At 37.4% G+C, this 14,383-nt stretch overlaps 1 protein-coding gene across 8 annotated transcripts in view; it reads right to left on the bottom strand.

The window, feature by feature from the left end:
* The window catches only part of ATRNL1 (attractin like 1), a 425,218-nt gene that overhangs the window by 77,814 nt on the left and 333,021 nt on the right, over nucleotides 1–14,383 (bottom strand). For 2 of the 8 annotated variants that reach the window (XR_016468856.1, XM_090145544.1), the window contains one exon: nucleotides 6,510–8,383. The exons of the other annotated variants lie outside the window; for them this stretch is intronic. Coding sequence is in view for 1 of the 2 variants with exons in the window: in XM_090145544.1 (XP_090001670.1) it covers nucleotides 8,324–8,383 (60 nt within the window). In the remaining variant the exon portion in view is untranslated. Of the gene's footprint in view, nucleotides 1–6,509; nucleotides 8,384–14,383 lie in introns of those variants that run through there. 8 annotated transcript variants of the gene reach the window in all.

Below are 14,383 nucleotides of genomic sequence, written 5' to 3'. Positions count from 1 at the left end.
ATTGACCCAAACAGACAAGATACTGAGGAGCACTGAGGCCAGGGGCAGATTCAGTGGCAGCCCCAGAAGTAATTTCAGAGTGTGGAAGAAACTTTAAAAAAAGCCATAAAATCATTATATATGTATATATTTTATATATATGTATAATATATATTATACCTATATAGACAGGATATATTCTTTTAACACTCATTTGATCCAAACTCTGTATTTTCAACCTATATTATTTACCCATCTTGAACAGCAGTGCTTGTGTTACTCCTCTTGGGAAGTTATTCTACCATATTGCATCATCATACACACATGCACCTTTCACTCTCAAAAGAAAGTTATTTACCCTTTCAACATCATTAGACTTAAGCTAAGCTTCATTTTCTGTTCTTTCATAGGAGAAAAGAGCTCAAGTAGAATGTACGGACACAAATAAAATCTCATCAGAGAGAGAGAGAAGTCCTGTATTACATCCCATTCCACTTTAATCGTATCCACACGAAATGTCTTCAGGTTGACTAGTTTAAGGGAAAAGGATTTGCTGTAACTGCGCACTCAGCTGAGCTCTTTCCAGTTCTGTGTCTAATGGCTTATGGAGGTTCTTTGACTTAAGAGATGCAGTCCTGTTGGTCAAGTGCAAAACTGAACAGAATCAGCAACTTGCCATGGTTTTCAGTTGCTTTAGATGGGCAGGGTCAAGAGAACAAAGGATAAGTTGTGTAGTATTTGCCTTCCTTAACGAACTGCTGGAGGCAACTGGGACATTGTAACGATGAGGACAACCTGAACAGAATGTAATTAAAGGACTTCTGCTTGTATTTTCTAGCACTGCAGTTAACCTCAGAGAGGCTTAAGACAGGCCTGTATAAAAAAAACACAACACTTTAACAGTGACCTTTTTCTCTTCAAAGATGCATACCATATGTCAAGCAATCTATATATGTTCTCCCACCTGACTTACAATTATTATTTTTTTTTATATCAAATTAGATTAATATATTAACAAATGCATCTTAAGATGTTCTACACCCTCCTCTTTCTCTTGCTGTCTGCTTCATTTCTATTTTCAATAACCACATGGAATTTGTGACCACCCCTACCCAATGATCCCCTCCTTAGGGATCCTTTTACCAAACATTTTGTTACAGAGGCAGGACTCACACCTCTGCAGTTAGAGTAAGTTCTATCTTAAAAGCAAAAATTATTTTATTTTGCCACAAGAAAAAGAAATCAAATAATTATGTGATTAATATCAGAGTGTTTTTCCTTCTTGTATGGGTGAATTTTTACCCCGTTGATATTTGATAGAAAGTCAAGGGTTAGTTTATGAGTTTAAAGGAGTTAAAATTGAGTCATTTAACTGATTGGGAAAAAAAGACAAAAAGAAAAAGAGAAGCAACAGAAAACCTTGACCAAACAGACAAACAAATTCCTCCAAAAATTTGTATGATTTAAACTAATTTTGCACTTATTTCATTTATGATTTTTTTTCTTTAAAGTAACTCACAGTAACACATAAGACTGCACAACTTTTTTTCCTTCATTGTTGCCAGTAACAGTTCCAGAATTTCCATGAAGAACTACACTGGTCAGAGTACTTTTCATCTCTTATTGTTCTCCCTGGAAATGAAACAAAGATGTTGGCTGCAAGTGCCCACTTAGGGGAAGACTGCCATCTCCTACAGCTCTCAGCGAAGCTGCTTCCTTATCTCCTTTCAGCACAAGAGACCATCAGCTAAGGGCAATGCAAAAAATAAAAATAATATTGAAGGCAATGGCATTTCTAAAGGAGGGCAATTCCTCCTAAGCTTTTCAGACAAGCGAGTCTTTTATATTTCAGCCTTTCTAGAAATATTTCTGATTCCTCTGTTTAGGACCCACTTGTCTTCTTAGCACAGGGATATTCCTGATATGCCTATGAGGAATTTGAAGGACTTAAAGGTAGGATTGTGCAGGAGATTAGGGTAAAATAAGATCGCTCTGTGGAAACATGTTGTAAGACACTAAGGAAATATACCACTTTTTTTTTTTTCCTTTTTTTTTTTTTTAATACAGGTAGATATCATTGTTTTGCAGCAAGAATGTAATACAGAACACATGAAACTGTTAACAATAATTCTGTATCAGCTTTTATTTTTTTAGCAAAGATGACCTCAGAGAACCTTAATCTTTTCTCTAAAGCACTATACTGTAAGCCAAGACAATTGAACCCTTTTAGTAGGGATGCTGGGCACTCGAGACAAACTCTCAAGGGCTATTATCTCTGATACCATCAAACACACTATAATTTGTGCTGTGTATAGCAGTTTTGAAATGTGTCATAGAGACAGGATGATTCATACTTTTTATTTTTCCTGACAATAGATGTTAATATTTTCTGGTATTTAGAGTGCCAGCTTTCTGACAACCTACATTGCGTTTTGGGGTTGGCTTTTTGTTGTTATCTGAAAAACTAAATTGTATGACTTGGTACAAAACAAAGCCTATCACCTGACTATCACTTCTGTCCCCTTTTCTTCCTATGGATACTCATAAAAAGTGAATAACTTGTGGCAAGGCAATCATAGAATCATAGAATGAAATCTGGGGGATAAGGAAGGTGAGAGAGAAAACAGGAAAAGTTAAGATCATGAAAACATTTTGATTTCAGTGTGAACAGAGAACTTTGCTGATGATGTCCTCTGGATAGAATCTATGAATTTGTGGCCATTAAAAACCCACTTCATTCCAGATATTCACATTTAATCTCAACTATGCAAGTATCACATCGAAGTTAAATCATGAAATAATACAAAATCTTCCCTTGTCATCTCACCTCAGAATATTCAAAATTAGTTCTGAAATTGACAGAACAATAGCTGAAAGTTTGGTAGAAGTTTTGGTAGAAATTTCCAGAGAAACAAGATAGAATTCCTGTGAATTTTCCCCAGACTTGCATATTTAACTTCAGAATGCCCTTGAAAGCCTCATACAAAGTTTCTAGATAGCACTGAGCACTAAGATAAATAAACAGATCATAGGATTCCAGCCTTAGTTCTGCTCTTTTTAAAAATATTTCACCCTTGTTTGAAAGCAGAAATATGAATGCCTAGGTGTTTGGCTCTGAAGCATATAGTTTTTTGGAGCACTATTGAAGAGCAACAGAATATAAAGGTTCATACAAAGGAAAAAGTATCAAAATGTGACATTTGTCATAATGAGGCAGCAGCATGGCTTATTACAAAGCAGAACACAGAGAAGGCAGAATCACAATTATCTTCAGAACTGCAGCACAGTCCCATACACCACAAAGAAACTGGACCACAAAGCTTCCTGGGACATGCTACGAGCATGTTGGAAAAAACAGGGACAACGAAACAGCAGAACTACCATGCTTGATACCAGAGTCAATACTGCTTTACTGTTCATACTTTCCCTGCAGAAAATATCTAGGAGTAAGTAGCCCCTCTGAGGTTTTCAAACTGTTACTATGCTAAAAGAAAGCCATTTTTCAACATCCAAAGCAAAACAGTTCTTTGCAGTTTCTTTTTGCTCACTCTTTCCTTTCTCCAACATCACATTGCAATAGTAGTTAACAAACCATCACGTCTCCACCTATCAGTAGGTGGAGTACATAATCAGAAATAGGAATGCTGTATAGCTCCACCTATCAGAAGTAGGACATTTATCAGTATAAGACTAAATACACCCATATTTCCAGTAATGGATTTTCACAATAAATATACAACAGTTTAAAAAACAATAGATTTTGTTTCTCCTTGAGTAAGGAAAAGATGTAGAATTCGAGAACAATTATTACAAATGTATCTAACTAAAAGCTGTCACATTTCTAAAAACAAGGTTAAATCATTAAATAAGACAAAGGAAAGACCTATATGATACCAAGCTTGATACTTCTTGCACTGTAGGGAACTTCTCACTAAAGCGTAAAATTCCCATAAAGATAGCAGTGAGTTAAGCACTAAAGTTTTTCAGTTCAGCTGCCTGTGCACAACAATCAAACAGAGGAAAAAGCAGATTAGTAAGATCTGGGAGACCGATGAATACTCCATGGCTACATATATGAAAAGGAATCACTACAGACTGCACAAAAAGCCCCTTACACAATCCCTGGACATGTGAAAAACAACTAAAGAAGTTGTAACCTATGTAAAGAGTGTCCTTCTGGACAGAAGACATGGGTCTGTCCATAAAAGCCACAACAATGCAAGTATAGGTTGAACCTTCCCACCAATATCCAGTTCCACGTTGTTGCCATGTGACAGATGGCAGCAGAGGAGCAGCCTAACAAAAATGGCATCTGATGTAGAAGCGTGTATGAAACAAAGGTGTGTCACTGGATTCCTCTAAGTGGGAAAAAATGATACCTACTGGCATTCATAGACTCTTGCTCAACGTTTATGTACATCAGACAGTGGATGTGAACGCAGTGAGCTTACGAAGTTGTCATTCTGGCCTATGAAGCTAGAAGTTCTGCAATTTTTTTCTGACAGTCACCTACCTGCTGGAAAGTGCCCACATGCCTTTACAGGCAACACTGATATTATTGGTAACCTGTGTCTGCAAACAAACTTATCTGCAGCATGCATCATACACATTCTCTGATACTAGCAGCATAAGGAAGAGTTTCTTTATGCTCCATTCATATTTTTTCTTTTAGCATCACCTCTGCGGCGAAAGTTTAATCTTGGTTCCCACAATAACTGCTGCTATTTGTGGTACTATGGTACCCCTATCTGACTCATTCTGCATTAAAAAAGGACAAAATCCCTCAGTCAATAACTCTTGCATCAGGCTGAGCTGCTTGCTCTTGAGGCAGCTCTTCTTTTAGAAAGATAAGCAGTTTTGATCAAAGACTTCCACTAATGGAAAATCTATCATATTCCCTGAATGATGCATTCCAATAATAAAATACTTTGGCTTCTTAAAATGTGCATCATCTTTCCTGATCAAATTCTCTGACTTTCAGCCTCAGGATCTTGTTATGTTTTGTCTCCATGATAAATGAATCCCCAATACCAAGCATCTACTCTGTGTGCAGCGTCTGTCAGCCTCTATGATAAAGAAAATGAAACAGAATAAAACAGAAGTTAAAAGAAAGCCCCCATATGAATTTAAGACTGACTCAATGTTTTTAAACAAAAGATGTTTGTGTCTTGCCTCAGAAATAAAATTGAATTCTTCCACCTTAAGTCCTACAGCAAAAGAATCTTCAAGGTCAAGAACCGAGGGTCAGATTCAAAAACAAGTGAAGAGTCCTCACCAGTACCCCCACTACTCCTCCACCAAAGAAAAAAAAAATTAGGACCTAACTCAAGTTAAAGTTCCCCCACATCCTTCCTAGTCTGAGATACACCTAACCCAGATGACTGAAAGACTTCTACGCACACATACAAGGGCAAATCCTTCCTGGAATACAGCTTTAAAAACAACAAATTATGCCTCTAATGTTCTTTCACAGTTATAACGTAGATACACAGCACTTTTAGCTAAGCAATTACCGTGCAAGTAGATAAGCATGGTGAGTTTCAATCAACATTAAAGGAAGCCACACTAGTGACCAAGGAGATACATACCCACAACATTTTCCCAGGCAAAAAAACTGACAATTTATCAACACAGCAGCATTACTAATTGTAACAAAGGAAAGCACAGCAACAACAGCAAAACAGCAGGGTCCCAGGCTGCAGCAAGTGAGGGTTTGCTCAAGTGCAACTGCCATGGGCACAAAAATAAAGGAAAAAAAAAAGCAGTTTACCTTTGGAGGGCCTCAGTTGTACAGGGATCTTCAGTGAGATACCCTTACCTCCACTGCCAACCCTTAAATGAGGTCTGGGAAGGAAGGAGTGGATCCTGGCTCCAGCCCTTCCAGCCACTCAAGTACATTGAATGCACCTGAGCTCCCCTGGGTTGGCCCTGCCTTCCACCAGGTGTTCAATCACTGCTTCAAGCTGTGACTTGCATTTCTGCTACACTGACTCTTAACCCCAGGGAAAAAAAAAGAAATGTGTCTCAGGAATACCTGGAAAACACAAGAAAAAGGAAACATCTTCTGATCTAATCCTGATTACTATTCACCTTTTATACTCAGCAACAGACCTTGGACAGAACATGACATCTCAGACACTAGAACAAAGCATGAAGCTGGACCAAAACCATACCCATCTAGACCAGACAATGAAAATAAAATAGCTCTTTAATTGCAGCTGATCCTGAAACAGATGTAGAACCATTCTTGCTGAGGACAACAATACAAAAACATGATGTGATATGAGAGAAACAAGTAAAATTGGCAATTCTGGTCAATCTTCACAGTGGTAAAGGGAGAGTGGGAAAATTAAGTCAGATTGCTATTCCAAGTTAACCCATGGTTTTGGATATGATCACTTGTCAAGTCCTGCCCATACACCACTGTAGGAATATATTGCTTAGGTCAAGAAACAGCCATATCTTCTGCCTTTTGTCTCCTCTTGGAAAAATAGCCCAGGCCTCTTTGCTGTAAACATTATTCAATATCAAAGCATTTAAAAAGGTTTCTTTTATTAGGGAAGTAACAAAACAGCATTAGTACATCAATGCTCAAGAGTAAACAATAAAATTTAATTGTTCAGTATCTAGATATCTGAAATTTTAGTCATAGCTTTCTTTGTGTACATCCATATTCTAACAGGCTCAATGCAAGTAAAGTTAATGTCTTGCACATACAAACATACATATGCATCTCAATATGAATTACTTTATATTAGTCAGCCCATACAGAGACCGTGCAGCCAACAACACTTCCAATTGTCATGCATAATTTTTATGACCAGTTAGGGCCAAAGAGGAGGGGTAGGGGACAAAATAGAGAGATGTGAGCAGAGAAAACAAGCAAGTGAAATCACTGATCAAAGACTGGTTATTGTCTACAGGTCTTCAAGTCAAAAGCTAACCTTTAAGAGACAGCATCTGCACTATTGTTTAGAAAAGTCTATTGCTTAGCTGGAAACAGCTTCTAGAACTGCTTTTAAACAAGGATGGCTGGGCAATAAGACATAGCTGTTGAAGAAAAATATTCAAAATGTTCCAGAGGACTTTTGAAAGAAGTAGACTAATACATCCTTATCAGATAATGCTGGGCTTACCTAGGCTACCCTGCAGGCAAATGCCTTCTTATTGTGGTGGTTTGTTAAAACAGTTGCTACGCTGTTCAGGTCTGCCCCTTGAGAAGCCTGTCTGGTGGCTACACTTTAGAGCAGAGATACCACAGATGCCTGAATTCCAACATACTTACTACACATTCCTATCTAGCATGAAAGGTACTATAGCATGTGAGTTGATATATAAGCAGAATTATACTTCTACAACAGTGAAGGTAATTAGGTCTCCCTCTGTGGGGACTGATGCAGGGAGAGTAAAGCTCTTTAATTTTGGTACAGCATTTCTCTGTGTGTAGCCTTTGTTTTCAGACACGTTCTCAATTAAGAAAATCCATTAGGTAGTAACATGTTAGGTATCAGACGTACTTTGAAGTTCAACTCTAACAACAAACACTGTTAACGAAATCAAATTATACTCTAAGAATTTAAACAAAAACTGTCTAGAAGAGCTGTTTTTTATAACAAAAAGTGAAAATAAGGACACTTTGTAAAGAAAGATAGTCAAAAGTATAACCAAGTTTCAGTACACTGAACATTTAGTAAGGAAATTTATGAAGTCCCTAGATTTCTTCATATCAATTTAACATAGTTCAATATGTTAGAGTAGAAAATCCATTCAAATGACCAGGTAGCTATGGCTGACCACATTGTGAATGTCAGTTCATTGACTCAATGAACTATTGGTATTTTCAGTTTAGGCAAGCCATTAAAGAAAAACAAGATTATTACTTAATTACCTCCTCAGTTCCTGGTACAAATATGATAATTTTATGAACCAAGTACAGTATGTATTTTCTGCATTTACTTTCTTAGCTACATGAGATATACTTGAGTCCGAGAACCAATTTTAATACAGAAACTATGCAATTAAATGTAATTTGCAAATAGCAGAAAGAAATAGCCAAAATGCATGTGAGGGTTTTAGGGAGTTGCAGGAGAACAGTAAGGGGTGTAAGCATGTGACATTCCACAGTAATGAGGCAGGCCGGCTGGGTGCCTGTCAGCCACTAGAACTGCACCCTGCAAGAATTCAGCTGCAAATCTTTGTTTCCTTTATCTCTTTCATATCTCTGCAAGTCTCAAGGGAAAAGGCAAAGACTTTGTCTTTCAGCTGGAGTTCTTTCATCCAAGAACGCTCTTCATCCAAGGCCAAAGGTTCACCATATCCTAAAAGGGCCTTTGGATCTGCATGTTCAGTCATCTTCATCCAAATGCATTTCTTTGGGAACATTATTCGGTCCTTGTGGTCGATCCTAAAAGAACACCGATAAAAACTATCTTCATTCCTTCAAATACAATCTTCAATGGCTTTATCTTTAGGACCACTGTATGAGAGCATTGTTTCAAAGGTGCAAAATGGTAAATGACTTATTTCAATTAAAACTATAGCATATTGAACCACTTCTACAGTTCTGGGCTTTGGTCAGAGTTTTAGATATAAAGCCTTCCAAGATGAAAAAGACTTTCTGGAAAACCACACAAATGACCACAATATTTCCAGTGTGCTGGCAGCATTGTTTAAAAAGTGCATAGCTAGTGTTTTTTCATGTGCTAAAAAATATGAAATATCACCCTACAGATATGCTACACTACTACAAAAGATTTTGAGCATAATAATCTAGAATATGAATAGGTTCCTGTACCCAACTTAAGTTACCTTACCAGACAAAATGCAAGCAAACTTTCCTCTGTGAGGAAAAAAGACAGTTATGGTACCTGAGAATTTACAACATGAAGAAAAAACTGCAATTGCAATCAGCGATTACACATATGCACACACAAAAAAGTGTAACATTCACCCATCAGTATTCTACACCTACACTGCTTATATTTTTTTCCATTCCATGTTTCTCTAAATAAAGCCTTCCAATTATTTCTTTGCTCATTTCATTTCCTTCTCCCCAACCTTCCCTGAGCTAAACACTCACTTATTTCTTTCTTCCATCTGTCCAAATTCCTTATCTCCTTTTACTCTTTAGGTTGTCTCTCCCTGCAGTACGTACTATTCTCCATGAGTCCCGTTAATTTTAGTCTTCATCTTTCTCCTTCTGCATCATTCTAAACTATTTCCACCTTCCCAGTCTCTACCAGCTGTTGGCCTCCCACCCCTTCCCACCTGCTATTTCACCATCCTGCCAAACACCTGATTCAGATGAACTATTTCTAGAACAAGAGGGCAATCCTGTCTCGCTCTAATAGTACAGCAAAGAAAAACTACAAGGAAGTGGATCTTCAGCAATCACTTAGAAAAACACTATGTGAATCCTTCTCTGCAAGTAGGGCTGCCAATTCTCATTATTTCATTACAACACTTGAACGAATTTTATTGCTACTATAACTGCTGCTTCTGAAAGAAATGTGCTTTTTTAAAGGAAAACAAAAGCACCTCAAAAGAAAGTTTCAAGGTCTGTCGGACTGAAGAAAAGCATGAAACATGATCCTGTCTCAGCTTCGTGAATCACAGATGAGAAAGGCTATAATTCAACCCTGATAATTTATAGTATTATGATTTTTTAAGCTAGCAATGAAACTGTTGGCATTCTGACTCACAGCTTTTTAGGGACAGACATAACATGATCTGAATTAAAGCACGCGACAGCAGCTTCAATCCATACCTGACTTTGAACAGCACAGGGTGAGCAGTACTGACTGGGTGGTTTGAAGATTAGAGAAAGGAAGGAAAAAGGGACAGCTGCTTTCAAACAGTCACATGAATATTATGAAAGCATCACCCGTTATCCAAAATTTGTAAACCCAGGCAGTAATATTTTCTTGATAGTTTCTACTCAATTTTGGCTGGAAATGACCAGAAGTGACAAGTGTCTGGCACTTTGCAGATTTCAGATCATTAAGAATCAAAGGAAAAGCTCAGCTTTCCTCCTCAGTCTGAGACAGTTCTTCCTCCCAAAAGCCATTTCTTGATCTCACTTTAGAAGTGGTTGCCCCCATTATGGGAAATGGACAGATCAGGTAAAGGATACGAGGATTACTTTTTCCTGAGGTCGAATGTAATCAATACCCTCCTTAACTGATCTTAAGAGAGATGATTTGGAAGGAAAAGGCTTATGGTTTTTTGTTGTTGTTTTATAACTCAGCTTCCAGAAATTTTTTAATTTCTGTTTTATGTTTTCTATAATTAACATAGTTAAATAATCTCCTTGATTCCTCTATGGTTCTATTTATTTTCAGTTTAAGAGTAGGAAGGATTAAAATGAGTACAAAGGATTTGTTGTTTATTTTCCAACAGAAATGATGCTTCTCTGCCCCCACCTAAGCTCCCATAACTCGGTCAGTTACTTCAAGGAAATATTACTCTATCAGTTCTGTGCTGAAGTGAATTTAAAGACAATGAAGGGCAGAAATCAAATCCTTTATAACATTAACTTTTTTGAAAGATGTTAACAGGACATACATGGCTCAAAGAAAAGTTTCCTATTGACTCTCTTCTGCCTTCAAGGCTTGATGAAAGCAGATCTGACTTTAAATCTGATAAGACTTGGATGGGATTTGCCTTGTACAAATCTCTAAGCTTCAAAGTTTACTAATTCTTTGAAGTGTCTTCTATTCTTTAGCTTTTTTTGTGTGTAAACTAGATTTCTGTACTCTAGTCAATGCATAATTTTATCTGAAAGGGGCGAGCGACGTAAGTTATCATGTACCTTTTTGTTAACATCAAACTTGTCATCACAAGTGTAAAATAAAAGCAATTAAGGCAGAGTACCTACAGGCTGCAGATGACTGACTGAAGTCAAAATGGGAGAGACCTCTCAGGTAAAAAATGTCATACCTATCAGATTTTGAACCTCATATATTCTATAATTAAGGATCATTTTCTGGATACTCAGGCTTTCCCAGATTTACGAACAGGTCTAAGATATTGTGGTCTGTCTTGGCACCTGATGGTAAGCAGATCTTAGCTCTCTGCTGACTCCTCCTGAAAAGTGCAATACAAGAACATTATTGTCAGGGAGTGAACCTGGTGCTCGTTCAGTGTTCTCTACGTAGTGGTGAAAAACTATGAAATACCATGAAGTGCTTGGAAGCATTCATGAACTATTTTCTCAGTGCTCAGTTCTCAGCACTAAAGCTAGCTGTGGGTCAAGCCAATGCTAAGACAAATCTAAGCTTTGCAGCTGTTGAAATACTTAAGCCATATCAGATCTTAGAGCGATGTCATAGCAATGCAGTTATTGCTTGCCTGCCATGGGATCTGCTGATGGCAGTTGAGGTTCTTATTCATCAAGGGGCCCAAATAATTGAAACAATCCATCTGCTCTATGCACTCCCTTTCTGTCTCTGCTGTGATTTCTTACAGCCTTGTGATATTTGCCAGTGATGTCATATTTAATCAAGCAGTTGGTGGCCTGTTTGATCTCTGGAGAGCCATGGTGTACTCCTGTGATGCTGCATAGGTAACTAAAATAATCCACCTGTTCCAGGCCTTTCCCTTGAAAAACCCAACAGGACATGATATTTGGCAGTGACTGTCATAACTGATCAAGCAATTGCCAGACTCATGCATATTTCCTGAAAGCTGCTGCTGTTTTTCATCATGAATTTCAGATAATTGAAATAATTGTCCTGCTCTAGGGCCCTGCTTTGACTCCAGCACTTTCTGCAATGGGACATTTGCCTATTGTCATCTTTCTTTAAGAGCTGCTGCAGGAAGAGGCTTTGATTATTTTTTCACAAGATGTCATAATACTGCAAAGGAAAGTGACATTATTCACTTAGTTTGTGTGACTGAATTTCCAGACACTACTGCTCTCTGTGCTCACACCGTGACTCACAGCAGATGCATTACGCTGCATCAGTCTCAGTGGTGGAAAGGTGCAGGGAGAGGAGTGAGGGAAAACATGCAAGAGCACTGTAACCAGGTTGATAGTGGGAGTCCTATTACCGTTTTTGTATAATGAGCACTAAGTAATTTCAACACTCCAGTGCTCTCTTTGTTAAAGGGACATATAGTAAGCTTTATTTCAGCAGATATGGAGACTACAAATATTTTACAGCAGACCTAGTACCCTGCCTTAGACTATTCACCGTGTACAGTTAAAGGACACACTTGCCTGTTGATTGATGTAAAGATTTTAGAATAGTCCAACTAAGCGTACTCACCATAAAAAGCCTTTGTGTGTTCATCTGCTATTGTGGGAATAGGGGCATAGATCTTACTTGTAGTCAGATTATATTGCTCAATTTTATTTGAGAAGTACAGAAATACCACATTCACCCACTAGATTACATCCCACTCCTGAATTTACTGTCTTCATCTCAAGGATGGATGTTCAGTCGTGTTCATTACTCTGCTTAGCGTCTGAGCAGGTCACAGACTGGCTGTCAGTGACTGTAAAAGTCTGGCATATCTGAAATAATCTTGCAAGTGTCAGTCAGTTTCCCAGCACTTTCATTAAAATCTCACATTTCTGTTGCAGTACTTTTTTTTTTTTTCTTTTTTTTACTTTGATATTTTGCCCTACACAAAGCCCAGGACACAGAAAAACATTCTTTTATTTTTAAAAGACCTCTTCTCAGATAGTATCCACCTCTAATAACATCCAACCATCCAACTTCTCTGAAGCCTAAGGTTTTCTTTATACGTACCTTTTTTAGCTCCTTATCTTCACACAGCAAAAAATTGACTAAGGAAAAATGCTGATTTTAAAGGGGGAAAGCAGCTGCCAAATCTTACACAGGTACAGTTAGGAACAATATCAGTGACATTATTATTTTTTAGATATTTGGTTGAAAATGAAACAAATTTATAAGCAAGAAGATCTGTTAAGAAGAAAACTGTTTACAAGGAAACTACATGATGGAAGAAATACATTTTCCTTATCTGACATCAAAGTTGGTTTGATACAAGTTTTCATTAGAATAATGAAAACAAAAGCCCACATCCTTTCTACTAATTGTCTCTTGATTAGAAAGAGTGTTAGTTTAAAGATATATGAACTGAAGTCTTAATACCCAGAAGAGATTTATGTTTGTCAAAAACAAATCTCTAACTTATGTACCAGGACAGCAGTCATTAGAAGGCCTTTTGTCAAGAAAAGCTTGACCTACTCTTCCCTATGGGGATTTCTAACCTTTGGGTTAAGTTCTGACCTTGGGTCCTAGTGGAATTGTAACATCTGCAGGCCAACTATTTCAGCATTACTCACAAGATTTCTCCCCTAAACTGTGAAATATCTTTTAATTATAAGAAACTAACCTGAGAGTAGTAGAGGAAAGCTTATGTAGCAAGACTTGATTCACTACTGATGACTGTCAGTGAATGACTACTAGAGGAGGGAATCAGCCTTTTGATGAAATAGATTTTTTTAAATAAAAAAACATATACAAGTGATGACTAAATGTAGAGAAATTCAGAGGAGTGACTTTATTTACAGATAATTGCCCCTGGTTAACAAAAGAGAAGAGTGCTACAGCTTTTTGTCATCAATTAGATGTAGTTATGCATCATTAATTATGGTGGCATGCCAACAAGAAGTCAGACAACACAATATAAATGAGGGAGAAAGTATTCCTATAGCCTGACAATGTTATTGTTAAAAAATAGTAAATGCTTATATAGCACACTCATGGGAGGAAATCATTCTTCATTTGGTCAGTTGAAAACCTGGAGTCCAATTCTAAACCCTGATTTAAAACCAAGAAGACTAAACAGAGCAAGGTGATGCAAACAGAGGAGGTACTGCAGACTTAATCACCTACAATTTAATGTCAGATGGGTTTGCACATGGCAATGACACCAGAAGACAATAACAGTTCCTGGGGGGTCAATAACAGCTTGACCACAGCAGTACTATTTAAAGTAGAAAGCCTAGATTTCTTTTTAGTATCACAATATACCACTGTAATTATAATTTTTATATAATACTTTCTGTAGTCACCAATCTGATTGCCTCCAATGCCAGCTCTTCTAGGAGGTAGTTGTCACTTCAGATACTGTGACTCAGTGGAAATAAACCTGTGCTTTACTTTGTTATTTGACCCATCAACAAGAAAAATGGAAACAGACTTTGTTCACTTTGGAAAAATATTTTTCCTTAAAATCACTTTCAAATAGATAGTTACTACTCCCCTCATTCCCTAGATTGCTTGATTCAGGTGGACTAATTTGTGAAATAGGAGCAAGCTTTGCAGCTCTGTAGGTATTTCAAACACCCTACATGATGGCAACTCTGCATGTAATACACAGTGTCTTTCCCCAGTCTTTTCAATTTTACTTAATAAGTTAGAAATACATG

This window comes from Phasianus colchicus, chromosome 8 (assembly GCF_987193195.1).
Source record: "Phasianus colchicus chromosome 8, bPhaCol1.hap1.1, whole genome shotgun sequence".
NCBI classification, from domain to species: domain Eukaryota; kingdom Metazoa; phylum Chordata; class Aves; order Galliformes; family Phasianidae; genus Phasianus; species Phasianus colchicus.
This window is presented reverse-complemented; position numbering and strand designations above follow the sequence as displayed.